The sequence below is a fragment of the Leptodactylus fuscus genome, chromosome 6 (assembly GCF_031893055.1).
Source record: "Leptodactylus fuscus isolate aLepFus1 chromosome 6, aLepFus1.hap2, whole genome shotgun sequence".
Lineage (NCBI taxonomy): Eukaryota > Metazoa > Chordata > Amphibia > Anura > Leptodactylidae > Leptodactylus > Leptodactylus fuscus.
In genome coordinates this window covers 128,771,757-128,799,489 of record NC_134270.1, presented here as the reverse complement: position 1 = coordinate 128,799,489, position 27,733 = coordinate 128,771,757, and the positions used below count along the sequence as shown (strand labels likewise).

The 27,733-nt window shown below is 42.5% G+C and overlaps 1 protein-coding gene across 1 annotated transcript in view; it reads left to right on the top strand.

Annotated features, from left to right (window-relative positions):
• NPEPPS (aminopeptidase puromycin sensitive) overlaps positions 1 to 27,733 on the top strand; it is a 40,986-nt gene that overhangs the window by 10,627 nt on the left and 2,626 nt on the right. Inside the window, exons 2-22 of the mRNA XM_075278278.1 lie at positions 2,363 to 2,447; positions 12,388 to 12,465; positions 13,286 to 13,407; positions 14,913 to 15,020; positions 16,979 to 17,179; positions 17,644 to 17,740; positions 17,826 to 17,859; positions 18,569 to 18,683; positions 20,333 to 20,497; positions 21,126 to 21,230; positions 21,552 to 21,612; positions 21,737 to 21,846; positions 23,042 to 23,105; positions 23,380 to 23,519; positions 23,798 to 23,932; positions 24,054 to 24,273; positions 25,563 to 25,705; positions 25,808 to 25,864; positions 26,854 to 26,961; positions 27,164 to 27,319; positions 27,412 to 27,459. Of these exons, the coding sequence (XP_075134379.1) occupies positions 2,363 to 2,447; positions 12,388 to 12,465; positions 13,286 to 13,407; positions 14,913 to 15,020; positions 16,979 to 17,179; positions 17,644 to 17,740; positions 17,826 to 17,859; positions 18,569 to 18,683; positions 20,333 to 20,497; positions 21,126 to 21,230; positions 21,552 to 21,612; positions 21,737 to 21,846; positions 23,042 to 23,105; positions 23,380 to 23,519; positions 23,798 to 23,932; positions 24,054 to 24,273; positions 25,563 to 25,705; positions 25,808 to 25,864; positions 26,854 to 26,961; positions 27,164 to 27,319; positions 27,412 to 27,459 (2,352 nt within the window). The remainder of the gene's footprint in view (positions 1 to 2,362; positions 2,448 to 12,387; positions 12,466 to 13,285; positions 13,408 to 14,912; positions 15,021 to 16,978; positions 17,180 to 17,643; positions 17,741 to 17,825; positions 17,860 to 18,568; positions 18,684 to 20,332; positions 20,498 to 21,125; positions 21,231 to 21,551; positions 21,613 to 21,736; positions 21,847 to 23,041; positions 23,106 to 23,379; positions 23,520 to 23,797; positions 23,933 to 24,053; positions 24,274 to 25,562; positions 25,706 to 25,807; positions 25,865 to 26,853; positions 26,962 to 27,163; positions 27,320 to 27,411; positions 27,460 to 27,733) is intronic.

Sequence of the window (27,733 nt, the reverse complement as noted above, 5' to 3'; positions counted from 1 at the left end):
GGAAAATAGAATAGGATTTGGTGTACCCAATTTACTCCGCACAGCTTACACATTCACTTCGGGGTTACTAATGCTACTACATCACTTAATAAATACTTTGAGGGGTGCGGTTTTCAAAATGGGGTCACTTTCTAGAGGTTTCCACTGTTTTGACTCCTCAAGGGCTTTGTAAATGCAACATGGTTCCTGAAACTGATCACAGCCAGATCTGCCCTCTAAAAGCTCTTTGGCGCGCCTTCCCTTCTGCGTCTCACTGTGCGTCCATATATTAGGTTACACCCACAAGTGGGGTACTATGGTAGTCGGGAGAACTTGCCTAACAAATTGTGGGATGCGTTTTCTCCTTTAACCCCTTGTGAATGTGCAAATTCTAGGGCTAAACAAAAATATTAGTAAAATAAATTCAAATTTGAAAATTTCACCTCCATTTTGTATTAATTCCTGTTAAGCACTTATAGGGTTAAATTACTAGGTATATGTTGTTTTGGCTTATTTAAGGGGTGCAGTTTTGAAAATGGGGTGATTTATGGGGGGCTTTAATACAAGGGTCTTTCAAAACGCCTTCATAACTGGATTAGTCCCTTAAAAAATGGGTTTTGGAAATTTCTTGAAAATTTTGAATATTGTTGTTTCACTTGTAAACCTTATAATGTCCGTAAAAATTAAAAGGGTGACTAAAGTTTGATGCCGACATAAAGCAGAGATCTGGGACATGAGATTTATGATATAATTTTGGCGGTCCGACTATCTGTATGTAATGCACATCATTTCAAACTTTATAAAATGCATATTTTTCAAAATTTCCACCAAATTTCCAATTTTTTCATAATTAAACACAAAACATATCAACCAAAATTTACCACTAACATGAAGTACAATGTGTTACGAAAAAAAACAATCTTAAAATCACTTTGGTAAGTTAAAGCGTTCCAAAGTTATTGCCACATAAAGTGACACATGTCAGTTTTGAAAAATCGAGCTTGGTCAGGAAGTCAAAAAGTGCCATCGGCGGGAAGGGGTTAAAGGGCTTATCCAGCTTTGTAAAATTCATGTCCTGTTCATAAGCCAGGACATTTAATATCTGTGGGGTCCAACTGCTGGAGCCCCGCTGATCAGACGTTTGTGACAGAATGAGCTGCAGTGGACATCATCCAAAATGACCCCCCCATTCCCATAGTATATGCATAAAGTGAGCATGCTTTAGTCCGCATTGTGTGAGTCCTGTTTCGCCCAAAGTTCAAAGACGAGAGAGGGTGTCCTATATCTCCAATAGGCAAGTAACACTGAGCCTCCCACAAACCAAGGAAGTCAGGTCAAGTCTGTCACTTCATTATTCATCTTTGAGCAAACGGTAGTACATAAAGGAGGTAATTCCCCTGGCGCTGCTCTCCATCGCCAAAATATAAATATATCGTGTGACCGTAAGTCTTAGCTATTGGTAGATGGAGCTATGACCTGTTCTCTAAGTTGTTCACAACATATGTATCTTCTCCCTCTCCATTACAGAATCCAGCAAATACCCCTTTAATGGCGGCAGCTGTCTCTTGGATTTGACTGGGACAATTGCAGCAGTACTCACAATTATTGTTATTAAATCTACAGCAAGAGAGCACTGTAGCTTCTGCTGATCTGTAGGGGTCCTGGCAATTGGACCCTCACAATCTGAAAATGGTGACTTATGAATTTTGAAGAGCTGGTTTACCTATTTAGACATAATTTCTGGAAATATTCCTGTTCTCCTTTACCAATACTGTAAATCATTGCAGTAGCCAAAAAATATATATATGGATGGAAAATCAGGCCTTGTTAACACACACTTGGGGCTATTGAGTGAACATTTTCCTGGATACGTTCTGGTCCCGCTAAAGACGCATTGTAGTTTATGCCTGGAAACTTCCCTAATGACTCGGCCTAGTCTCAGTGGCTGAATCTAATTAATGGCCGACTTAAATATGATAAGATGACGTGCCTGCCCTCCGAAGCCACAGATCAATTGCCTGTCTCCTTTGAACTCTGCATCCTATGAAGACTATGTAGTTCATCAAGCAGAGGACCTGTCCTATGCCAGTCATCCTTCAGCCTGTAATTCATGCTCCAGCATTGTAGGGCAGGCACAGTGGATGAATCGGACCCCCATTCTTGAGTTTAGTAGAGGTCCCAGTGGTCAGACCCCCACTTATCATGATGTTATTCCCATTATATTGATAGGGGATACCTTTGTATCGTGGTACAACCTTTTAGGTTACAGTGGCCCAGCAAAGATCATGAAGTGTGAAGCGGCAGTGAATAAAGTGATAACTCTATGACTTGTTAAACATTTAACATACCTAATACCTAAATATATATATATTTTTGTGTGCAGGTGAAGAATTCCACAAATCAGATTGTTATGAACTGTGCGGATATTGACATCATCACCGCCTCGTATGCTCCAGAAGGAGATGAAGGTGAGTTCCCACATATGAAGGTTTCGTCTTGGCACAGGTAAAGAGAAGTACTGTACATACCTATAAAGTAGAGGGCAGTATGGCAACTCAGCACTGGGGTCTGAATCCAAACAAGAGCAACCTCTGCAGTGAGTCTGTATGTTCTTTCCTTGTTTGCATGGATTTTCTCTATGTACCCCAGTTTCCTCCCACACTCCAAAAATATAGTGAATTAATATTGTGAGCCCTACTAGGAGCAGTGAGTGACATCTGTAAAGTCCTGTGATCTATGCTGCCACTGTATGAGAGAAATAATACTGTAGAGAAGTGGTGTCAGACAGTATCTGAGTGTATGCATTTCAGTATTACACGTTTAGCTAGTGAAATGCCTCTTCTGAATGTCACATATGCTGCAAATTGGCCCAGACTGTTTCATCGTATGTGGAATGTGATTTTATAGGAATTGTATCAAGTTTTGACGTTAATCTCTAACCCATTCATAAGGGATAACTTCATGATTGGTTGGTGGAGCATTCACGGATCCTGAAAATGGAGTCTGGTATTCCCATCTTGATGGACCAGCAGGTTGACAATGTGTTCTGTCACTCTGTCCATTCTCTAAGGGCTAGTTCAGACATGGGGTGCCCACGCGGGTTTTGACACAGAGAGAGCCGCGTCTCTCTCTGGTCAAAACCCGCCTGCCACGACCATCGCGGTCGCGGCTTTCCCCTCATGTCGGCTCAAATGAATGAGCCGACATAGGAGGGTGCTGCCGCTAGGCGGAAGCCGCGGTCTAGCACGCTGCGGCTTCCGCCTGAAGAAAGGACATGTCGCTTCTCTTCTCCGCTAGCAGCAGCCCGCCGCTAGTGGAAAAAAGAAGCCCGGCAGTCTGCATAGACCACCATTGTAAAGGGGCGGATTTTGAAGCGAAATCCGCTGTCAAAATCCGCCCCTTTGTTCACGTGTGAACGATCCCTAAGGGAGCGCTGGAGATGGCCGAGTACAGCACTTGTCTGTTTCTGTTCTCCCATAAAGAATGAATGAAGTATCAAGGCACATGCTTAGCCTGCTTCTCCATCAGCTCAGGAGAATTGGACCCCCATTCTTCGGTTTAATAGAGGTCCAGGTGGTCAGACCACCACGGATCATGAAGTTATCCCATGTCCTATTGATGTATCACGGTACATCATTTTAGGTTAGAGTGGCCCAGCGAAGATCATTTATTTTTTGTGTATATATATATATATATATATATATATATATATATATATATATATATATATATATATATATATATATATATATATAAAGCAGACTTGAAATTGAAGCGTAATGGTCAGCAAGTGTTTGTTAAATTTAGTTGAACAAGTAGGTCCATGTACGCTCTAAAACTGTAACCTGCATGGGCCCACAGTCAACTATTTTGCTAACGGCAGTGGCTATTGTGGCACCATAGAAATAGGCTACACTGGTCTTTTAGGGCCAGCATTATGGCTCATTATAGGAATAGATTGGTAGGGGGAAGGGTATGGGGCTATTTTCTAGTGTTGTACCATTTTGCTGGTCCCAATTCTTACACTCACTCTGCAATGTCTTCTCCTGTTATCTGTATATGAAACATGCTGCATAGGTAATACTTTTATACAAATCCTAAGGCACTTCAACCGCAGCCAGCAGATGGGTGTTTTACCGGAGAAACCCCCAAGGGAAGGGAAGACTGTAGGTTTGTGTATTAATATTGGTTGCATAAGGGAAGTTCACTGAGCCATTTAATACAGTTTCAGAAGGAAGTACAAGCAGATCGTGACTTACTTGACTCTAGTTAAGTACAGCGAATGACAAATAAGATTGCAGGGGGTCAAGCGGGGGATGACTTGAAGAGGAAGCAAATCAAGTGACTACAGCTTTTGATGAACTCCCTTTGAAATGTTCGGAAGGAAAGAGGGCGACTTAAGAATGGGTGTGACAATTGTGTATGAGAAGAAAGTGGATGCAGTGTAATAATCCATTTAGGATGAAGCCTATAATTTATTAATTGCACAACGTGTGAAAGCATCCCAGACTTAAGATGATTCCCGTGTAGTAAAATGTGTAAGCTATACCTCTCGCTGCGGCGTTACAGAATCGTGTAAATGGACTGGAAGGAGATGAGTAGACAATATGGTGTATAGGAGAGGGCAATGATAAATCAGTGTGTGACAGGTTACGGCTCTGAAGAATATTCTAAGTATTTGGCATGTGAAAGGAGGAAGTTAGTGAAAAACATGTTAAGAGTTAAGAGATATCCTTGCTGTTGGTATTTGGACATTGTCAGCACAGTTTAACCCATCCCTGAATGGAAAACTTTCATCCTTGTGTGACCAATAATAAAAAAAAAAAAAAAAAAAAAGCGGTATTATCACTTCATAAAGAACAATGTTATGCAATGTGTCAGCTAGTAACTTTGTTACATTGAAAAAGTTCACAGCGCATAGGAAATTCACTGAAATGACATCAGACTATTACAGTCAGTGTTTATGCAGCAAGCAAATAGTGGGAAGAAAGAAGTAAAGAATCGTGGATAAATATCATTAACAAAGGCAATAGCAAAGTGTGGGGTTGGGCAGTTTAATATTACTTTTTGTAAATGTGGTGGTTATTAATTATTATATCTTGGCTACTGGGGGAGGAGCCTGTGGTCAGACCCATCCAATCAATGATGTCTCATGTTGAATGCCATGTTATTCAATGGAAGCTCCTTGTAGGTGAGCGGGGTCCTTGATTGGTGTCCATTTTAGGAGTGGGTTACAGGGGAACCAGTGAGTTCAGTGCAGACAGTGAAGGAGGAGGAGGACATTGAGGAGGAGGACATTGAGGTTAAAGTTGTAATAAGGATATATTAGTAAGTGGCTTATTGTGCAATTTTCAGCACACATGTAAGTGTATTGGTAAAGGGATATTCCTGTACATCTGGAGGAGAAGGGGTTTTCTGTCTGATCAGTGGGGTTCCAACTATTGGGACCCTGACAATCATGAGTATGTGTGCCCCATTTATCGTCTATGATTGGATTGGATGGGCACTGCGATGAACAAAGTACAGAGCTCTGCTTTCTCTAAGGCCCCATTCACACGGGGCAAGAGGGGCAGATTTTGACGCTGAATCCACGTTATAATCCACCCCCTCACTATAGCGGTCTATGTAGACTGCTAGCTTACTTTTTTTCCGGAAAAAAGAAGCGAGCTGCCCTTTCTTTAGGAGGATTCTGCGGCTGATTCAGCCCCGGCGTCTGCCTCGCGGCAGCACTCTCCGGGCTAGGCCCATTCTTTTGGGCCTACCCCGGACCGGAGTGCCGCAAATGTCAGAAGTCGAGGCAGGTGTATTTTGGACCTATTCTTCCCGCGTCAAAATCCGGACCAAAATACGCCCACCGACCCCCCCCCCCCCCCCCCCAGCCCCCCTTGCCCCGTGTGAACTAGGCCTAACAATCCTGTAGTGTGGAGTGGCATTACAGATGCATCACTGATGCTGCCTCCATGCAGGGCACACAAAACTCTATTCTGGTGATTAATGGGGGGGGGGGGGGGTGTCTTAGTATTTTGGGATACTGGGCACTCTACACTGCCGGTGTCACACCCTAACTGATCTGATATTGATAACCTATCCCTGGTACCATCCACTATCCCCTTTCAGCTGTGGAATGACAGCTATGGGTAACAAAGCAAGGTTACAGTTTTGATAAATGTTGTCCATTATTTTACTTGATAAACCTTTACCTGGGAAATGTACTCTGTAGGGTAATGGGGTGGTGATGTTTATAAAGTGTCGCCTTGTATTATATTCTTTAAAAAGCAGTCTTGCTTGTAAGGTGAATCCTTGTCTAAGGTATGTTCTGCATGTAGGATCAGAGCAGCCGTGTGCAGACATTTTTCTGGTAGGAGGAAGGGTATGCAGAATACTTGTTTAGCTTGTTACTGTGCGCGCACCATACATTTCTCCCTTCATGTAGAGCCTCTGGAAAGCTTGTACAGTAAAACGCAGACAGAATCCTGGGCACACACCGCGCTGCCATATGTGTATCTATACCTGGTTCCTCTGTAGTGTTTAGTCAAATGTACCACACTTTTATTTTTCATCATGTGTCAATTGGGAAGAAAACTCCACATTAAATCTGAAACGCTTGGATATAGGATCATATTTTGTGGTTTTTTTGTACGTTATTAGCTGTGAGCACCGATCTGTTATACAGTCGCTTGCATGAAACCTTAAAGTGTACCACCCCAAATATATAAAGCTTACATTAAATTATTTAGAAATGAATAGTACAGGGGAATATACACTGGCTGTCTTTCTCCCATTTTCCTACAGTCCATTGCTAATAGAATCTGTCATCTGTATCCAGCCTTATGCAAAGTCTACAGAGAGGGGAGGGGGGATGAGACCGATGCTGGCTTGTAAAGGATTCATTGCCGTGCTCTGTATAGTAATAGTGTTATCTTATACAGCAAAGTCAGAATGTTATCTTGCTAAGTGTAGCAACAGAACATGTTGTTTTCCATCAGCTTCCTCCTCCCCCTCCCCTCTCTATAGATATTTCTTTAATAAGATATACGAAGATAATTTTTGAAATGCATAAAAAGTTTTGTATTTTTTTTATGACTACAGGAATGATTTAGACGTTAGGTAAATGTCATCTAAATCTGCAAACCAGCTAATATAAATGGAAGCCTCCTGAAGCTTCCCCACCAGCAGATTTTGGGGAGTGAAGACTCATGCAGTTGGGTTTCCAAACGCCCAATTCTTTTAGTAGATAAGCTGTGGTCAAATGTCCTCTTTCACACCTCTATAACCAGTCTGTTTTCAGCCGCCTTCCTTCACAGCAGGTTTCTGCCTCTTCTAAGACTTGTCATTAGTTAATTGCTTTTATCTGGGGCCTCCATATTGCTTTGCTAGGAGTAAATTCATTGCATTGCAGTTTCTTAGGTTGTTTTTTTTTTGCTACTGTTAATGCCTTTTCTGTAGTAGAAAGCAGAACTGTGCCAAAGGTGTTATCCAACTTGTCACTGTATATAAATGGAGCAACCCTGCTAAATAACGTGTAAGCCTAAGCGGTTGGACCCCCCACTATCATAGGCAACGAAGGGGGGATGGTGATCGTCCTTATCTGTCATTTCCAGAGCAGCCGATCCATTACAAAACACAGTAGCAATACATTTGAAGAAGCTGTAAGGCTTTCTGTAGTGCTTTATACCTTCCCTCAGTTTGTAGTTTCTTCAGACTTGCTAAGATGAGGACAAGTTGCACAAGCTATGATAAGAATATGTCCTCGTGATGCAGATTTCCTCCAAGTGCACTTTACCCATTGACTCCAGTATTTGTTCTTTGCCCTTTGTTATCTAGTTGAGGTCCTGAGTGAATATTCTGCTGATTTTATTGTTTTTCATTAAGCTCCCTAGTGATGCCTTAGGACATACACGGACCATAATCTGTGTGCTTGGGAGCTGGGGGAATGACTATGTATACTCTGGAGAGCCGAGAGATATGCGGATAACCTCCACGGGTCAAGTACCGTCTTAAATTGTCTTGTACAGTATCATGAGTCCAAGTAATAGGCGCCCAAAATAATGGTTTTTCCAAGAAGGCTCATTCTAGAAGATGTAGGGAAATCTACCTCGTACCCTAATCCTCTCCTTTGTGGGATCCACAGAGTGTTTGGTTTCCAAATTGTGAATGCATGGACAAACTGGATGTCGGCCAAATGTGGCAGGCATGGGAAGTAGGACGCGTCCTATAGGGAGTTGAATGACTTTAAGATGAACAGGTCACTGACTCCAAAATTATTTCTGGAGCTGGTCATGGAAGCGTAAAGAGAAGAGATGTAAGAGTTAATAATAAAAATGGACAAGCCATCTGATATCCTACTGGCATATTACAACCACAATACCCCTTTAATAAATGATACAATATTGGAAGTTATCATCCATCTATCACTAGATGGTGTGACTGCTCGGACCCTCACTCATCAAAAGAATAGAGGTCTTGTAACCCACCCACCAGTTATCACTATCATTTCCCTTTGTCCTAATCCAGGTATATAGATGGGGGATCACAACCTTTTTAGAGCTGAGGCCTGTATTGTCGGAATATGCTTCAGTTAAACAGTCATACCCTTAAGCATGTCGGCCACTTCTTATACCCCTCATGTCATAAACCCATCAGAGATGTTCCCCATCTCTTATAGCAGCGGACATGATGAAGAGGTGACCACACCGGAGTTTGATTCCTTTGGTCTGAGCGATTCTGTAATTTACAGGCCATTAGTACATCAGGTTATTAAGGAGACAAATGCACTAATGGAGCTTTCTGGCCATGCCAGAGAGCATAGCTAAGCTGGATTTATATTGTTAGTGCTGGGGGGGGGGGGGGGAGGAGAGTTCAGTGTTGTGTGTCTGAAATCTGCAGCGTACAAGCATACCATACCTCTCCTGCTCAGCATTTCTAGTGCTATACTAATACTATAGATGGAATCAGGGACCCACCTACTTCCGCCATAGTGTGTAAATGAGCAATCCTTAGATAATAAGCATTAGGTAGAATTGGCTCCATTTACCCACAGTCCTCTCTGCTCCTCTCCTACCAGCACAAGTCTAGTCTTGCCATGGACATTCCTTGGTTGGTTGCCAAGTAGCTTGAACCTGTCAGTGTGAGAATTCTAGTATGCTACACTAACGTGATGATCTGCTCACCCCCACCATACTGTATTCTGCATTGCAGTGGGCACCCCTGCCTGGATTTGGCTTTATAGTGCAGTTGGAATATTGTATTATCAAATGACTATGATAACCTCTCCAGATCCCGGTCTCTTGCAGCACAGGCTACCAGTAGTCCTATGCTATCAGGTGCCCAGTAAAGTGTTGTCGTGTATTTCTATTCTGGTACCTGTGGAGCCTTGTGATACCCAGGGTGGATGTGTTTGGCTGTGTCTCAGCAATTGCAATTGTCACACTGTATAGGAGAAATAGTGTGCAGATCTTTCTGCCAGGGGCCTGTGCAGTGACATGAGGATTAAAGGTTCCTGCTGCATCTGCCTAGTGGGAACAGACTGGCACCATGTGAGGGTGAGCAGAGACAGGGGCCGCCTGTGGATCACATCATATACACTGCTTCCCACTGTGCATGGCTCTCATCACTATCTGACTGTGTCCAAATGCCATCTGTTATCACCTTCACTTATAGCTAGGAGCAAGGTTCAAGTAAAGAAATAGCAGATGGCAATATTTATTTTCCCTTTCATGTATACCGCCATCATATTCCACAGCACTTTCCAGACATTGTCGCATATAGGGCTCACAACTAGAGATGAGTGAGTACTATTCGGAACGGCCGTTTCGAATAGCACGCACCCATAGGAATGGATGGAAGCGGCCGGTTGCTTAACCCCTACGTCCCGGGTGCATCCATTCATTCCTATGGGTGCGTGCTATTTAAACTGGGAGTTGTCAGTATGTCTTTGGAGTGTTGGAGGAAACCCACACAAACTCCTTGCAGATGTTTTCCTTGGTTGGATCTGAAACCTAAGGGCTAGTTCACACAGGGATTCCGCGTGTGCACATCCTGTCGCAGCTTTCCGCTCCAGATTAGGCCCAAATGAATGGGCCTAGTCTGCAGGGTGCTGTGGTGAGGCGGACGCCGCGGCTGAAAAATCGGACATCTTTTTGAACGGACACTTAAGGACAGACATGGACTGTAAAAGAAAGCACTCGATGTCCCATTAAATCAATGCAAAATGTAACGGACACAGCTAGTGTCCGATGCTAATGTCCGCGCAAGATTTTGCGTAGACATTAGCATCGGACACTAGCTGTCGGACACCGACGGTAGTGTGAGCGCCCCCTAACATTTCAGTTGGAATTATTTACCTCCCAGGTAATTTTACTAACCTAGATGATTACGATGCCCCTTAAGGTGATCCGACAGTCTATCCAAAATTAGCCCTGTCCGCTGATCTGTTTAGAGTCAGGCGACCATTCCTGCGGTGTTGTCTGAACTCCAGTGGTATTTGGCCTCACCTGCCTACTGTAGTCCCTACCAGGCTGTTCCAAGTCTCGTGTATGGTCCAATGCTTTACTCCCCAAGCATGCACACATTATCAAGGTGTTCAGTCACTGGCTGCACCATGTATACTCGAGTACAAGACAAAGGCACATGCGTGAACGCCCCTTGTCTCTTCACACGTCAGTAGAATACAGATATTGATTTTATCAATTTTGCTACATCTGCATAAAACGGATGGGCTTGTTTGGAAAGACAGTCAGGACATCGATTGACATGTTAGTGCTATCAGTGGTAAAATGGCCTGCCAGGTTCTTATCACTAATAGTTGCACCCAGGTATTTACTGCTTATAGTCCTTCTTGCCTCAGTTTTCATTCGGCTACTGTAATACAGTGCTGACTCTGTTGTATGGGGACATAGCAATGGATGACACAGTTTCCTCGGTCGTGGAGACTGTTTGTTTCATGCACAGCTTAGATTACAGTGTCAGCAGTGAACAATTTTCCAGTGTTTGGAGGGAATGGTCTCATTTAGGAAGTCTGTCGTATTGTGCTGACATAAGTCTATAGTATGTCCTAATGTGCCAGGTATGATCTCAGCGCCGCTTTTGATGCCAGCTTAGTCTACAATCGCCGGCAGGCTCGGTGCCAGACTTTTCAGCAGGTTATGCAGCCAATACGGACAATGTCCCTATTGCAGAGGTTCTCGCCTGAAGTCAGCACAGAGAATGAATCCATTTAGTCTGCAGTAAATCTGGGCGCACATGGGTGCAGTGTTTTCATGGCATTTGGTTTTTTCTGATGCAATTACTGTCTGGGGACTTGTGGGCTATGGAGATTGCCTTAGAGCAGGATAAGAAGAGAAACTCGCTATAATAGGGTTTGTGCCAGCAGTAGTATTAGTACCAACCAGCAGCACTATTAAACACTTCATTTCATGATTCTCCTTTTTCATTTATATTAGAATATTTCCTTGGACGTCGGGCAAAGCTCAGTTTACACTGTAACACAATGCCGAATTTAGAGGGTGTCTTCAGAACCCAGCATATTATAATAACCCCGCAGATAGGTTAGACTACATGCACACAACCATGCGCAGCTTACAGGTTAGAACAAACAGCACAGGTGACACGGATAAGCTTGTCATCCATGATTTTCAATGATAGATTCAAATTGACCAAAGTATGACTCCATATTTTGCATTATGGCCTGGGCATAGAAATGAATGGGTTTATACTTTGCGTGTGTGGTCTCGGTGGTCCCCTGAATCATAGTGTTTTTCCCTTGCGAGAAGAACATTCATGCCTGGGCTCATGATATATACAGCTAAAGGGTATTCCACCTTATTAGGTGTGATCAGTCACAGGGGATGTAAGCCTCACCAATCCTGAGAATGAAGAGGCACGCTCAGTGCTTTTTCCTCCATAGTGGTGCTGTTGGACACCCAGCACAGCTCTACTCAATGAATGGCTGCTAAGGGAAACCCAGTGAGGGACCTGCAGTGCTGCTTCATAGTCAGTATAGCATATCCAAGCAAATTTGGCATCACTTTATGATGTGGGAACATACCCTTTAATAGCTGAGGTCAGCATCATGCCCACAAACGTAATCCGCACGGGCCAGGTGGAACAAAGTGTGTGTGAGTTGCTGCTTGTGTTTTTTTCTTTAATGCCGTTTGTCATTACAAAAAAAAAAAAAGTGACAATTAACTGAATATATTTAGTATATGAAATAATAAATCCAACAGTGGGCCCACACTAGTGTTAATCCTATGACTGATGAGAACAGCAGACATTAAAGGATCAATGTACATAGAGCCCCTCTGTCTGGTGTCCCATGTTAAAATAAATAAATGAAAATTCTTAGGGTAAGGTCAGCATTAACATGTTCATATAACCTGATTTTTTTTTTTTTTTTTTTTTGTATTGCAGAAATTCATGCCACAGGTTTTAACTATCAGAATGAAGATGAGAAGGTGACTCTGTCCTTTCCTAGCACTTTGCAAAAGGGTAAGTTAAAAAAATAAATAAATAAATGGACTCCGTCTCCTATAAGGTGAACTTTGTAAAGCGATGCAGCATACACTATTGTGGGGCCAGTTGCCATATTCTAATTGTATCTTGTGGTCTAAGACATCACATGGCTGGGACATAGCACTTGTGTGACAAAAGACGTCACCGCTGGAGTGATTTTGATTCTCCCACAAAATTGCATCTACGTCCCATTGTTCTCATTGGAAGGTGCACTGGAAAAACTTGAAATACCACGAAAACTGCGGTGTAAGGCCTATGTCTGATTGGGCTTGGAATATCAATTGTGGCTCTATCTTTTTTGCTGCAGGTTCCACAGGGCTAGTTTTTAGAAAGAAATTAGAAGTTGAAGACTGCCTTAGATTTCTCCCGAAATTTCCCTGTGTGAACTCTCCCTTAATGTACAACTTGCTTTTTACCTGTCAGTGCTAGATAATATCCAAGGCCACCCATAGACCTTAGGTCACACAGAGCAAACAATCCTGCATATTTCAGTCTTTTATGTTCTTATTTGCCATCAGATGTCTATGGCTTTCACTGGCCACTTTTTGACAGGTTCTCCAATTATTATTTGGTTATCTTCTGTGATTATACACCTTCTGTCAGGCTGCAGACTTCATGGCGGTGTACAGGTGCTATTATATTCTCATGGTCCCCAGGCACACTGCTTGTCTGCAGCAGCTTTACACTTGTTATTGTGTATCCAGCTATTCATCATCCACTAATATGAGGCCGTGTAAGGGACTTATTGTGTAACAAAGACTCTGATTTTCTGCTTTATTATTGTGCATGTTTGTAGGTACCGGGATGCTGAAGATAGATTTTGTGGGCGAGCTGAATGATAAGATGAAAGGATTCTATCGCAGTAAATATTCCACAGCTTCTGGAGAAGTGCGCTATGCCGCAGTCACTCAGTTTGAGGTAAGGAAAGGTGGATCTGAGTTTCGTTAGTGGGATCACAGGACGGCTTTCAAGAGTCTTCAAAACTATGTGACCAGATCATAGGTATAGTTTTGGGACTACTTCTGGCATATAGGTAGAGCACAAGCCCAAGAAGAGAAGCATAACGGTATCCGTTAATTGTTTGCTGCAGAATAGTGGACACGTCTTTGGATTTTTTGCTTATAATATAGGTAACATAGCTTATGAACCCCATTTAGAATGTAGTTATCAGAAATATGTTTAAGGGCTTTCAGCCAGAGCAAAGAGTTGCAAAGTAAAGTGTTTGGAGTGTCATACAATATTTTCCCTGGAACATTATGGCTGAAAGAAACTTCACAGCATGTCCAACTTCTGAAGCCCCCAATGGTTGGTTGTCTTCGCCGCAGGTTCTAGGCGGTAGACCAGCAGCAAGAGGTTTAACTTGAAGTTCCTGGGCCACAGTCGGAATCTGGAATTGGCCCGTTTACCTTGTGCTGTTTACAATAGTGGTATATTTTATGTGGTATGGGGGACCTTTGGGGCCCTGTAACGACTGCTACCTCATATTTATGTCTCTGCCTGATTGCTGGAATGGCTGTCTTTAGAGAAGAACAACCCTTTTAAGGGCTAGTTTACACAAAAACAGCCTGGCATATTTTGGTCCCGAAAAAAAATGCGTTGTTTTGACCTTGAGGCGTTTTTTTGGAGCGTTTTCTGGAGTCATTTTTGGTAAAAACTGCTTCAGAAAACTCCACGCGGTTTTCCCCTCCCCTAAAGTGAATGCATTGTAAAAAAAAAAAAAAAAAAAAAAAAAAAAAAAGCTAGCCATTTTTGGTCGCCTTTTTTTGCAAAAAAAATGCAAGGATTTTTTTTTTTTTTTTTTTTTGCAAAAAAAAATAGCTAGATGTTTTTCGCCTCCCATTCACTTCTGTTGCTTTCCTCAGGCGGAAACTGCTAGCGGAAAAATGAAAGCTAGCGGTCTCCATAGACCACCATTGTATGGAGGCAGATTTTGAGGCGAAATTCGCTGTCAAAATCTGCCTCATTGCCCCCGTGTGAACTAGCCCTAGGGCTGAAGCCCTTCGTTGCAAAAAACGCTGTGTTATACAGTACCTGCAAAGTGGATGGGATTCTGGCTAATGCCATCCACACATTGCAGAATAAAAGCTGCAGCGTAAAGGCTACGTTCTCAAACATACGTCTTTGAAAATCCCAGTATGTCCAATCATGAATGCTGGCATTTTCCATATAGATATAATAGGGGCAGAAAGTCTGTAAAGGAAAACTCTGCGGGGAAAAAAAAACCACAATGCGTTTCTGAGTGTAGTAAAGGTCGGGCAGCTGTAATTCGGCTATCCCTGGCATTCCCACTGAAGTGAAGGGGATTATTTGTTTTGTGGGAAAACCCTTCTAAAGATTAGCAGCTCTCATGTTTGAGTGCCTTTCAGGTTGTATTCATCTGATTCTTATTTTCGTGCTATACCTTCTACCTGGTGTATTTTCAGGCCACAGACGCACGCAGAGCTTTCCCCTGCTGGGATGAACCGGCTATCAAGGCAACCTTTGACGTTATTCTGATTGTCCCAAAAGATCGAGTGGCTTTGTCAAACATGGTAAAGTGAATGTGGACTGCTCTTCTCCATGTTACAAGTTGAATTGCCTTTTTTCTAGTAAAGTATCCCCTTTAATTTGACTCTTTGTATTTGTACTATGTAATGGTGAGCTCCACCCATAACCGATGAGAGAGGGATTAGTAAAATAACAAGATTATGTAACACTCCTCCCCCGGCGCTTAGTCCGCGAGAGAACAGTGCTCATACCAGACTATTCATAGTGTCAGAGCGCCATCCAATGAAGGTATAGAGCAGTGAAAGGAAAGATCTACTCTACATGTTGTGAAACAATTTAGGCAAAGTTTTCTTTGGTTTGTCCTTGAGGAAATCTCTTTCCAAGGATTGGATCTTGTAGTATACAATAGAAAACTCTGATATATTACATAAACAGTGTTAAAGGGGTTTTCTGAAAGTTAAATATTGTTGACCTATGCTTTGGCGAGCTTCCAGTAGAAAACCGCGGCACATGCATCATGACGGAAACGCTCTATCGACCTATATCTAGACGTGCGAAAAGCATTAGATCCTGTAAATTCGTCCACTAGTAGACAAATTGCAATACAAAGCAGTTTGATACATAGCGTAGTCACCTTTTTGAAGCCTGATCTGCCAGTGGAGTACTAGAGGCACATAAGGAGAATTGATGCATCTCTGCGATGATATTGTGCTCCACATCTGGTGGACACAGGGCTACGCTATAGCTCAGTCTTGTTCACATGAATCATAGTCCTGGGTCACCCCTTTAATAAAGCTGGACTGATGTGACCTCTGAATACTATTTAGACAACCTTCCCTCTAGACCCGTATCAGCAGAAGCCTGCGCAAACAATTAAATGGAGTAGGACGGCAAACTTGTTTTTCAACTGTTATATTACCTTGATCGGCTTTTTATTACTTTTGCGCAGAAGATTGCTGACTCATGGCAAAAATTCTAAAAAAAGATTGCACTGTTAGATCATATTTTGCTTAACAATCTCAAGTAATAGCACACTAGAGATCAATCTTTAATTTTTTTTTTTTTTCCTTCTAGAAAAAAATCTCTTTCCTGACATTTTGGATATACTTATTTGACAGCGAGATTTAAAGGGGTTTTCCAGGTTGTAAATCTCAAAGACTCGAGATGAGTGAGTACTGTTCGGATCAGCCAATTCGAACAGCACGCTCGCATAGAAATGAATGGACGTAGCCGGCACGCGGGGGGTTAAGCGGCCGGCCGCCGTCAAAGCGGAAGTACCAGGTGCATCCATTCATTTCTATGGAGCCTGCTGTTCGGATCGGCTGATCCCAACAGTACTCGCTCATCTCTAAGAAAGACCTGTCTTTAGGCTACGTCATAAATATTAGCTAGGTGGGTGTCTGACACCTGAATACCAACTACCTGGATAAGTGAATGAGAATTAGAAGTTGTTTGGGGAAATATATATATATATTTTTTTAATTTTTATTAGGCCTGCCAAGAAAAAAACAAAACAAAACAAAAAAATCCCTACCTGTCCCCGGATGTTCGTATGCCTCCCAGCATGTTCTGGTCCTGCTGCTCTGTTGCTGTCGCCTTTTGCCGGAAATCGTGGCTGTGACGTCACTTTCCTCAGGCTGCTGAGGCCAAACAGACTAAGCAAAGGACACGTGACTTCCCATGTCCTTCGCTGAGGCCGATGATTTCTTCCAGGCGAAATCCCCGCATCATGCCAAACAGCAGAGCTGCAGAACCAGACTACACTGGGAGAGGTGAGGATGTTAAGTGGTGGACATTGAAGCCTCACCAGCATATCAGTCGCAAAATCTGCAGTGTACCATACGTTTTTTTTATGCAGTGGCACTGCAGCAATAATGTTACAAATGGATTGTCTTCATAAGTCCTATATTGTGGCACTTCAGTTTTATTTCAGTTAGTTTTACTCTGTGAACTGTTGTCTGAATTTTCATCCTTCTCTACATCTTTATATCACATTGTTTAGAACCTAATTGAACGTAAGCCATATCCAGATGATGAGAACCTGGTTGAAGTAAAATTTGCACGTACCCCTATAATGTCTACCTATCTCGTGGCCTTTGTGGTGGGAGAGTATGACTTCGTAGAGACACGATCTGCCGACGGAGTGCTTGTCCGGGTTTATACACCAGTTGGAAAGGCAGAGCAAGGAAAATTTGCCTTGGAGGTAAATTTCAGTTGTTGTCTTTGCGTAAATTAAAAGGGATTTCTAGCCCCAAACTGTTTTTTTTCATACTGATGATCTATTCACAGGATAGGCTATCAGTATGTTATCTGTGGAGTCCAACACCTGGACCTGCACAGATCAGCTGTTGCCTCCAGTTGTCAATCATGGGTGCGTATGCGGCACCGCTTCTATTACCTGAATTCCCTGGAACTACCGCTGTCGTGTGGATGGAGCTGCTGCGCTTGTTCCTATTACTTGAACAAGAGATGTGCTGCATACGGAGCTCATCCACTAGTAGATACTGGAACAGCTGAACTGTGTTTGTGTATATTGGTGTCGGACTATCAAAGATCACATACTGATGGATAGGTCATCACTATGGAGAATCCGTTTGGGTCTGGACAACCCCTTTAATATTAATACTTAGCCTTCCGCCAACCATTTCTATCTGTCGCTCATTTTAGGTTGCTGCTAAAACTCTGCCTTTCTATAAGGATTACTTCAATGTTCCCTACCCTCTTCCCAAGATTGACCTCATCGCAATTGCAGACTTTGCAGCTGGTAAAGTTTCCACTGAATGGCCTGCCGTACAGGTGACGCTGCCATTGGTGTACTTTCATTCCTCACTTTCTGTTTGTTTTTACAGGAGCCATGGAAAACTGGGGTCTGGTCACCTACAGGTGCGTTTGTTGGATTTATATTCACCTTTCCAGTGAGATCATAGGTGAAAGGATGTTCATTGCATGTAACAGCTATGCCATGTAATATGTATGTAACAGCTATGCATTATTACGCTTCTGTACTGGAGTGTGTTATATTGGCACATGAGAACAGCACTATTACAATGGCGGCATGGAATGCAGTCATATTAAACATGTGGGGCAGTATGGGATAAGTATGCGTATGCAAGAGATGCTTGATGTCTTACTCTTCTAGACAACCTCTGTAAGTATTGGTACATTTTGACTGAGGTATATAGGAGGTTTCTCATGTATCATTCAGTGTTTGCAGACTTATAGGCTTAGTTTAGGAGCCTGTTCACATCTCGCTTTTTCTCTATATCTGGCGAAATTGGGAGCGTTTCAGATGTAGCTAAAGACCACTATTTATCTGGTTTCCATTGGGGTAATCTGTATTGACATATCCCCCGCCCCCCATCCCCACCAACATGTACTGGACCACCTCATATAAAAAAAACCCCCAAAAACTAATCTGTGTGGTATGTTTTTTCTTTATCCCATTATGACCATTGTCTGATGTATATATAGTACTAGACACCAGGGAATACTCCCGACATATGCCTCCGACGTGTAATGTGAACAGAGCCTACATAGACGCTGATTTCTTTATACGATATTGAAGATATTTCCGTTTCGTTTTTCTCCTTAGGGAGACAGCTCTTCTTATTGATCCCAAGAACTCATGTTCTTCCTCTCGCCAATGGGTGGCACTAGTTGTGGGGCATGAACTGGCGCACCAGTGGTTTGGGAACCTAGTTACTATGGTAAGTGCATTTAACGCCATTTGTTACTTTTTATTTTCTTGTGAAGCCCACCCCTATGAAATAAATATCATAACAAATGTAAGTACTTTGGCTAGACCCTGTGATGTGAGTGTGGTGATTTTTTTTTTTTTTTTTTTAGAGCTAATACATTAGTTACAGGAGGAATATCGCATCATAGTATACATTTCACAGCTCAGGAACACCCCCTCCCTCTTCTCACACAGCTCATCCATAGATGAGTATTATCAGGAGCGGGAGGGGGGAGTTCCTCCCCGCTCCACAGTACAGCGCGATAGGCGCTGCTGGGCAGAAGGGCATCCCTGGCTAAGTGTCAGAAACACCCTTCTGACACTAAAGTGCTACGGTACCGGGACCGATAGCGCTTTACACCGGGCACAGATCGGGAAAGCTGATAGTGCGCTGAATTCAGCGCACTGTCAGCTTTCCAGCAGTATATAAAACTGCATGTGCCCGATCTGATGAAAGGTCCTCTTTAAGACTTTTCCTAAATGCATTGCTTTATCAAAACTGCTTTGTTTGGCCGCTATCTTAATTTATTCACTTCATTGTTTAGAATTTATTTCTATGACCCTTGGAATTATCTGCTCATTTGTCAAGTGATGTAACTGCCTGCTCTCAGGGGGGGAGGGAGGGGCTGAGAGCAGCTCTGAGCTGTTTGCGTCTGTTAAGTAGCGGAGCTTCTCAGATAGGGGAGGTGAGAGATTTCTGAGCTCTCACCTCTGGAATTGCAGTTGGTTTAATTGAATTTGGCTGATAAGGGCTGAGATAGGGAGCCCATTACCTCTGTATGTAATACAAACTGACTCAAATCCAGGTCTGCTAAATCAGCTTCACACCGTGGTAATTCATTTACAACCAATCCCATGCAAGTGAAACCCCGCCCACCAATGTGCTGAGAATAGCAGGAAGTGAATAGAGCACAACAGCCTGCAGGTTGGTGAACAAGCGTCATGGGAATACCCCTTTAAAGGGGTTGTCTAAAAATGAACAGAATTGGTGAAAAGACAGAAGTCGTGTAAAATGGTATGACATTTCTGTTCAATTTGCTGCTGTTGCAGCATTGCATTTCCAACCTTCCCACCAGTCTTTCTTTACTGGGCTGCAGGGATGATGTCAGTGACTGCAGTGGTCACACGCTATCAATGTGATGTCATTGCTGCAGCCCAGTAAAGAAAAGTGGGAAGGACTGGGGTGAAGGCAGATTTAATACGGTGAGTAATTCTTTGTTATATTACGCCCTAGATTGCATTTGTTTCCATTGTGTACATCTCTGGCCCCTTTAAAATGGGCATATGATGGTGATAATACCATTGAAAGGGTGGTATGCTACACGAGTTGCTTTCCCTTTCGGTGTATGTGAGACTATATGCTAAGGCAACATGTTTTATTATAGCGCTGACATCACAACACGCTGAGTACATTCATCTGCAGGTATGGAGAGGGAAAATAATCATTTTCAGTATACATGCGGAGGGATTAAAGCAAAAAATGGAAATTAGATATCGTTTCTAGCTGTAGATTTTTTTTATTTTTTTTTCCGTAAAATTTTTCATGGGTTTTACTAACAGCATAGTCAGTCAGGTAGTAATGCGGTTGCAGTAGATTCTGATATACTTTCTCTCTGGCAGGAATGGTGGACCCACTTGTGGCTTAATGAAGGTTTTGCCTCCTGGATTGAATACCTCTGTGTGGATCATTGCTTCCCCGAATATGATATATGGACTCAGTTTGTATCTGCTGATTATACTCGTGCTCAAGAACTGGATGCATTGGATAATAGTCACCCAATTGAGGTACTGCCATTTACTTTTGTCAACTATTTGGTTTTAACACTTCTGGTTTTTGCCTTTTGACCGACGTGGCTTAGCCAAAAACTTAATTCAAGGGGTTAAGGCCAAAAATGAAAGCTATGTGAATGTGATAAAATAATAAAAGAAGCCAAACTCGTCTTACTGATCTCCTCCTGCAGATGCGGAGTTAGCCTTAGTCTTCATGCACACAGCCATTTTGCAAGCCTTTTATCTTGTCTGTTCCAACAGATCTTATTCATGTGAATCGTAAGCTTGTTCATATGTATGTAGCATTTGAGGCTTTTTTTTTTTTTTTTTTAATACTTGTGCCACTTTTCTAGGTGCTCACATATAAAATTTGTTACTCAAGGAGTCATTGCAGCCATTGCAGAATTGTGCAGGCTGCAAGATAGATCAGTGTGACCCCTGATCAGCATCTATTACTTTAGGTACCTTGCTATAACCAGTCAGAGAGAAGTCTAGTTGGGTCTTACCATATCAATAACAATATCTTTTGGTAATATGAATGGCACCATTATGTGGTAAGGGTTAGGTAATGATCTGCTTATATTAGACTTTCTCCAAATTTTAATGACACAATCACATTTTGTAAACTTTTTTTTCTATGTAGGTCAATGTGGGCCATCCTTCTGAAGTGGATGAAATATTTGATGCTATATCCTACAGCAAAGGAGCATCTGTTATCCGTATGCTACACGATTACATTGGTGATGAGGTAAGTGTATGAGTGTGAATTAACCTCTTGCTTACTTTAAGAAAAGGGGGGCTACAGCTGACCATACTCTTTAAATAGCCGCATACTTTGCAGGTATGATGTAAATGTAACATGGCCAAATCCTCCATGTCCATGACATCTGCTATCCGGGGAGAGTAGTAGTCACAGTCTGCTTGTGTGATTAGTTATCGTTATTCCTGACTATGGAGCATTCTCCACAATCTGCTCATTGTTGGAGGAACTTTAATCCTTTATAGTTGTCATCTTTTTATCTTAGTATCATTTACAAATTTTTTTTTTTTTTTTACTTTCCTCTTGTAGGACTTCCGTAAAGGCATGAACCAATATCTCACCAAATTCCAGGAGAAGAACGCTGCCACAGGTATTCCATAGCCCTGTCATGTTACTAACCATTAACATTATAGCGATGCCTCCACCCAAACCTACCTTCCCTTTTCCATTCAGCTCCCCTCGCACAGCTGTAAATTCAGTGCTCTTTTCTGCAGAGGACCTGTGGGAGTCTCTTGAGCAAGCCAGTGGGAAGCCAATTGCTGCTGTAATGAGTACATGGACCAAGCAGATGGGTTTCCCATTAATCTATGTGGAATCGGAACAGGTAACTAGACATTCATGTTTATTTTGTTCCACACATGGGTTGCATGACAGCCATTGACCCCCAGTTAAAATACTTGGTTCAGTAATGTGCTGTATACACTGATCAGCCATAACAAAAAAAAAAAAAAAAAAAAAACAGGGGAAGTGAATATCATGGATTATCGAAGACATTGGTACCTGTCAAGGAGTGCTATATATTAGGCAACAAGTGATTAGTCCGTTCTTGAAGATATGATGGAAACAGCAATCATAAGGCTATGTTCACACATCCAACCTTTTCCAAACAGATCAGTCAGACTTGAGTGATCTGTGAAAAATTCCCAAATATAGGGCATGTCCTATTTAACAGGCTATTTTTTTTACAGAACATGAACATGTGAATAGCCGCACATACTGTCATTGTTTTGAAAATGACTAAGGATTGGTTCGCATCTGCTTTTGTATTCCATCTGGGGAGAGTCTGCATGGAGACCCCCCCCTGAACGGAATACAAACCCAATTGCAAGTGCTGTGCTTTAAAAGCACACAGACCCCATAGACTATAATGGGGTCCGTGTCTTTGCTGTGCGCTGCCTGCACGAACCATGCGGACAGGAAAGTAGATTGGGTACTACTTTCTTGTCCACACGATCCCTGTGGAGATCTAGCGGTAAGCACACGGACCCCATTATAGTCTATGGCTTACGTGTGCTTTGCACTTGCGGTTGGTATTCCGTTCAGGCAGGGCCCCATGCAGACTCCCCCGGACAGAATCCAAACGCTGATGTGAACGAGGGCTAAGCAACCTCCTTTGAGAAAACTGTCTTTACGGTCATTCACTGTCGTCTGAGTGACATCTAAGGAAGTAATGACTTTAAGAAGGTCTACTTGTGATGCATATACAACTGGGGTATTCCCAGTAGTCCAAAGAAGTTCAACTAGTGAACTGGTGACAGGGTTACTGGTGGCCAAGTCTATTTGATGGGCGTTGAGACTGAATCCTTGCCCATCCGGTCCAATCCCAGAGGAGCTACTGTAGTACAAATTCCTGAATAAGCGAATGCTGCCTTTGATAGAAAGGTGTCAGTGTACAGGCTGTATCACACCGTGCCATGTAGTACTCAATATTAGGCAGGTGGTTACATGTTATGGCTGGCTGGTGTATGTCACAGTTGTGTAGGAGAAGCACATAATTCTGAAGTTTTTTTTGCTTTCAGAATGAAGACACACGCATATTAAAGCTGTCTCAAAGGAAGTTTTGTGCAAGTGGGCCACATGATGGTAAGATTTGCCAGGCTACTTTTTATTGCCCCTTCTAGTCCATGAGCGACCCTAAACATGGCTACAGTAGCAGTCTCACATTTTGCAGACAATGCTGCCCACCTGTACAGTATTGTCTTTGTAGTCTCACTTGTGCTTTTCTGGAGCTGCTCAAAGCTATCCTCCCTTTCTTTCTTCCTATTTCTCTTATCTCCTTTATTCTCCCGATGATAGGTTGGCTGGTAAGCCTCCAGCCCCTCTCTCCATATAACATCCTCCTATTGCCCTCGCTCAGGTGAGGAGAGTCCCCTTTGGATGGTACCGATCAGCATCTGCACCAGTGAATCCCCAGCCTCTGCTAAATTGAGATTACTAATGGACAAGCCGGAGATGACTGTTGTTCTTGAAGGTGTGACCTCAGACCAGTGGGTTAAGGTGAGCCTAAATGTGTTGCCTAAGTTGATCAATGTCTATACAGCCTATTGTGAAAGGCAACTTCTGCCAGTGATGTCGCCACAGGAAGGAAGGAACAGTACCGCCCCCTGATGGTATGATTTCTAAATGACTTTTTATCAACTATGAGTTTCAGTTTTTCTCAGAATCGCAAAAAGTACCTGAAAAAAAAATGTAGCTTGGAATTGTTGCAGTTCTTGTTTGCATAATGTCTCAGAATTTCTCAGGTCTCTTTTACATTCTGCTCTCATCCAACTCAGTTAAATCCGGGGACAGTTGGTTTCTATCGCACCCAGTACAGCCCTTCTATGCTGGAAAGTTTGTTGCCTGGTATTAGAGATCTCTCCCTTCAGCCAGTAGACAGGCTAGGCCTGCAGAATGATCTGTTCTCCCTGGTGAGTATGAAGATTACACTAGAATAATAGCTTTGCAGTATTTCTCCTCAATCTTCATATTGCTAAAAATGGTGAATCCTTCAACTTTCCCAGTATCATTTAATGTGTGTCCCTCCTTCAGGCGCGAGCAGGCATCATCAGCACGGTTGAAGTCCTTAAAGTCATGGAGGCCTTTGTGAATGAACCTAATTACACTGTATGGAGCGACTTGAGCTGTAATCTAGGGATCCTGTCCACACTCTTATCTCACACAGAGTTCCACGAGGAGATTCAAGGTTTCATCAGAGATGTCTTCTCGCCGATTGGACAGCGCCTAGGCTGGGACCCCAAACCTGGGGAGGGTAGGTTATAAATACCGTGTGCTCTGCAACGTGTCATTCATTATACTGCCTTATGGTGGACGATACGCTGCTGAAAGAAGTATCACCTTTAACATAAGCATGCATATTCATCCTAGCCGAGCATGCATATATTAATAGGATAATAGAGGAAGCCAACTAATGTGTAAGGTACTGCATTGGGCTGGCCATACATGTAGGATGGATTGTCCACAGTGCTGGCTGATCATATTTGTGGCAAACACAAGTCTGCTGTTATCTTAATTTTTATATTTTATTATTTCCTTACAACACCATATTACATGTTCTAACAGGATAGCAACACAAGATCGTTACAGAGACTTGATAAAATACACTGACATACACAGAGTAACTCGCAAACACCTTGTATGTTCCTTTAAGAGGGAGGCCTTCAAAGGCATATCAAATTCACATTGACATATTGATCATTTTTAATATTGGTGTTCTGAAGTCGGACACTTAATGTGTGTGGTCAGCTTTAGACATGTCTGGCTATGTAAAAATAATGAAGAGAAATGATATTCAATGAACACACAGAAAAAAATAGGATGTAACACTCTCTCTTTGGCATAATACAAATGGCAGAAAGCACATGGTAGTGAAAGATCCTTTATTGATCTTCCGAATGGATTACATCATCTATTCATCAGATCCAACTGTCGTGTTTTTTTTTCTACACACCTTGCAGTGTATGTAAAACTAATCTAGCTAGGTTTCACTTGTGCTGACATCTAGTGGCTAAACGGGTTTCATTGCAGAATAGTCCAAAAAGACCCATCTGTTTATAGCTTATAATGGAAGCTAAACTTGCGACTTCATTATGTCTACTGTCTTATTAATCCTCTGCACATCTGTTTATTCCATATCTGTATCAAACACATGGAAATGAAAGGGGGAGGGGGGTGAGAGGTTAAAAGAAGGCAAGGGTACACATTATAGTAATAGCCACAGAAATCCCCCTTAAGCACAGTTGCCACTGGAATGACCACTGTGGTAGTTAGGATGTGCACAGAGCAATGTGCACCTGGGAAATGTAGAAAGTGTAATGCAGCCATGGAGGGGGCAGATTTTGGATAAGAGGACACATAGGAGTTGGACATAACTACAGATGGTTTATCCGCATGGTTGCTGAAGGTATATATCTTTTAGGAAAACCCTTTTAATATACATTTAAGTAAAGCAGATGAAGGAAAAAAAAAATCCTAAATCCTTAACACACTTCGTGCTGTCACATCTTTTGTTGCTTTATTTAAGTTTGTGTTGCTTTGTAGGACACTTGGACGCACTGCTGAGGGGGCTAGTTTTAGGGAAGCTGGGAAAGGCTGGCCATAAACCCACTTTGGAGGAAGCCCGTCGTAGATTTAAGGACCACGTAGAAGGAAAGATCACGCTGAGTGCTGACCTTAGGAGCCCGGTTAGTGTGGTGTTTTTTTTTTTTTTTTTTTAAGATTACTTCACTACTCCCACCCCCTCCCCTTATAATGGCATCTACTTGAGTCAAGATGTATCTTTGCAGGTTTATGTGACTGTTCTGAAGCATGGAGACGCTACAACTTTGGACACCATGCTGAAGGTTAGTGTGTCTTTACATGTAACATTGTAATCTTGGAGTTCCTGTGGTTTTGCCCAAAATTGGAGGAATATCATGGGTTTGCAGCACTCATGCCATTTAGATTTAAACTCTGCCTGCACATTCTTCTAGTACTTTAAGGCCTCCTGCACGTGAGGGAATACAGTCATGAAAATCCGATCTGGTCATTTATGGGGAGACCTATGGGTAGACGATATTATAGACTATGATGTGATACTTGGTTTCCAAATCATCAGACTGGAATTAGTGCTTGAATTTCCTAGCCTTCTTCCCAGTATGCCTTGCTTCTCCTTCACAAGGCATTGACCAGATTGTTACCCTGATCTCCGCACCCTATCCTCCTTTTTTTGCTTGCACTCAGTTTTACAAGCACGAGAGAGCTGGTGCAACAAGAAATCAGTAAGCACAGTAAATGAGACCCCACCCCATTTCCACCCTCTACGCTTTCGACTGTGCTAATGAAGTCTTAAAGAGGGCTTCCTGAAAAGTGCCAACCAATGAAAAGCCTGTCTGCAGGCAATAATAAATCAATAACACAGGCAACTATAAGAATCTAAGAAATATATAAAAAGAGAAAGACAGACCATCTATTTATTAGACCCCTCACCCTAAAATCTCTGTAAAACCCATCTTGGTCACCAAAGATGGACTGTCAGCGCACTAATTTATCAGATTACATGTGCCTATAGTCTAATCTACCATATGGAAAGGAGCGGAGGGGCCAGTAGCATTATTTACATTTACTGAAGACATTTTTGGCTAGCACACGGCTCTAAATTCTGCCACTATATCCCCTGTGAATATTTTGAGAGGCGCAAATCTAGAAGGTTTGTGGTATAGTGGCTGTGTGGTAAGTACATCACAACCATGCTACCCGATGTGGTCCTTAAAACGTGTTGCATAATGCTGCACAGTGCCTGGCGTCATTTATGATCGGTGTCTCATATATTATCAATGTCTTCAACTTTTAGCTGCACAAACAAGCTGACATGCAGGAAGAAAAGAACCGAATTGAGAGGGTTCTCGGAGCCATTTCTGCCACGGAGTTAATCCAGAAGGTGTTAGCCTTTTCACTTTCGGTAAGTCTGTGGCTGCTCATACATGTGTTTCCCTTAGGAGTTGCTGTTGCACTGTTTTTACTGTAGTTTCTATAGAGTATGTCAGATTTTGAAGTACTCTCGACAGAATACCACTACATCCAACTATCCCCCATGTTCCTTGTTGGCCCATCAAGAGGACAACAGCTTATTGATTATGCTTGGCCTTCTCTGTGCTTTCTAGGAAGATGTCCGCCCCCAGGACACAGTATCTGTAATTGGAGGTGTCGCTGGAGCCAGCAAGCAAGGCAGGAAATCTGCATGGACCTTCGTGAAGGATAATTGGGAGGAGTTGTATAATCGGTACCAAGGGGGCTTCCTTATCTCGCGACTCATAAAAGTAGGAAGACTTTTGCAGTGGCCTTGTGTTATTACATTCTGGTGGCATTGGCAGCCTTGTGTGGCTAACACATTCTTGTTTTTATCTATTAGCTTGCTGCGGATGGCTTTGCTAGTGAGAAAATGTCTACAGAGGTCAAGGTAAGGAATTGGCGTAATTGGGTAAAACAAAAATTGCGTATATCAATCTTTTGCTTTGCGTAGTTTTATGTCTGCTGCTTTACAAAGATGAAAACCACCATTAAGTACACTTCATTTGCTGTTTGGCTGGTCTACGTTGTAATGTCTGCAGATGGTGAATTTTTCTTTTGTTGTTGTTGCTAAATAGTTTTATATAAAACATAAATGAAACTGTATCCCTACTATCCAAATACTGAGTGGGATTTTTTTAATTACATTTTAAAGGGCTTTTTTT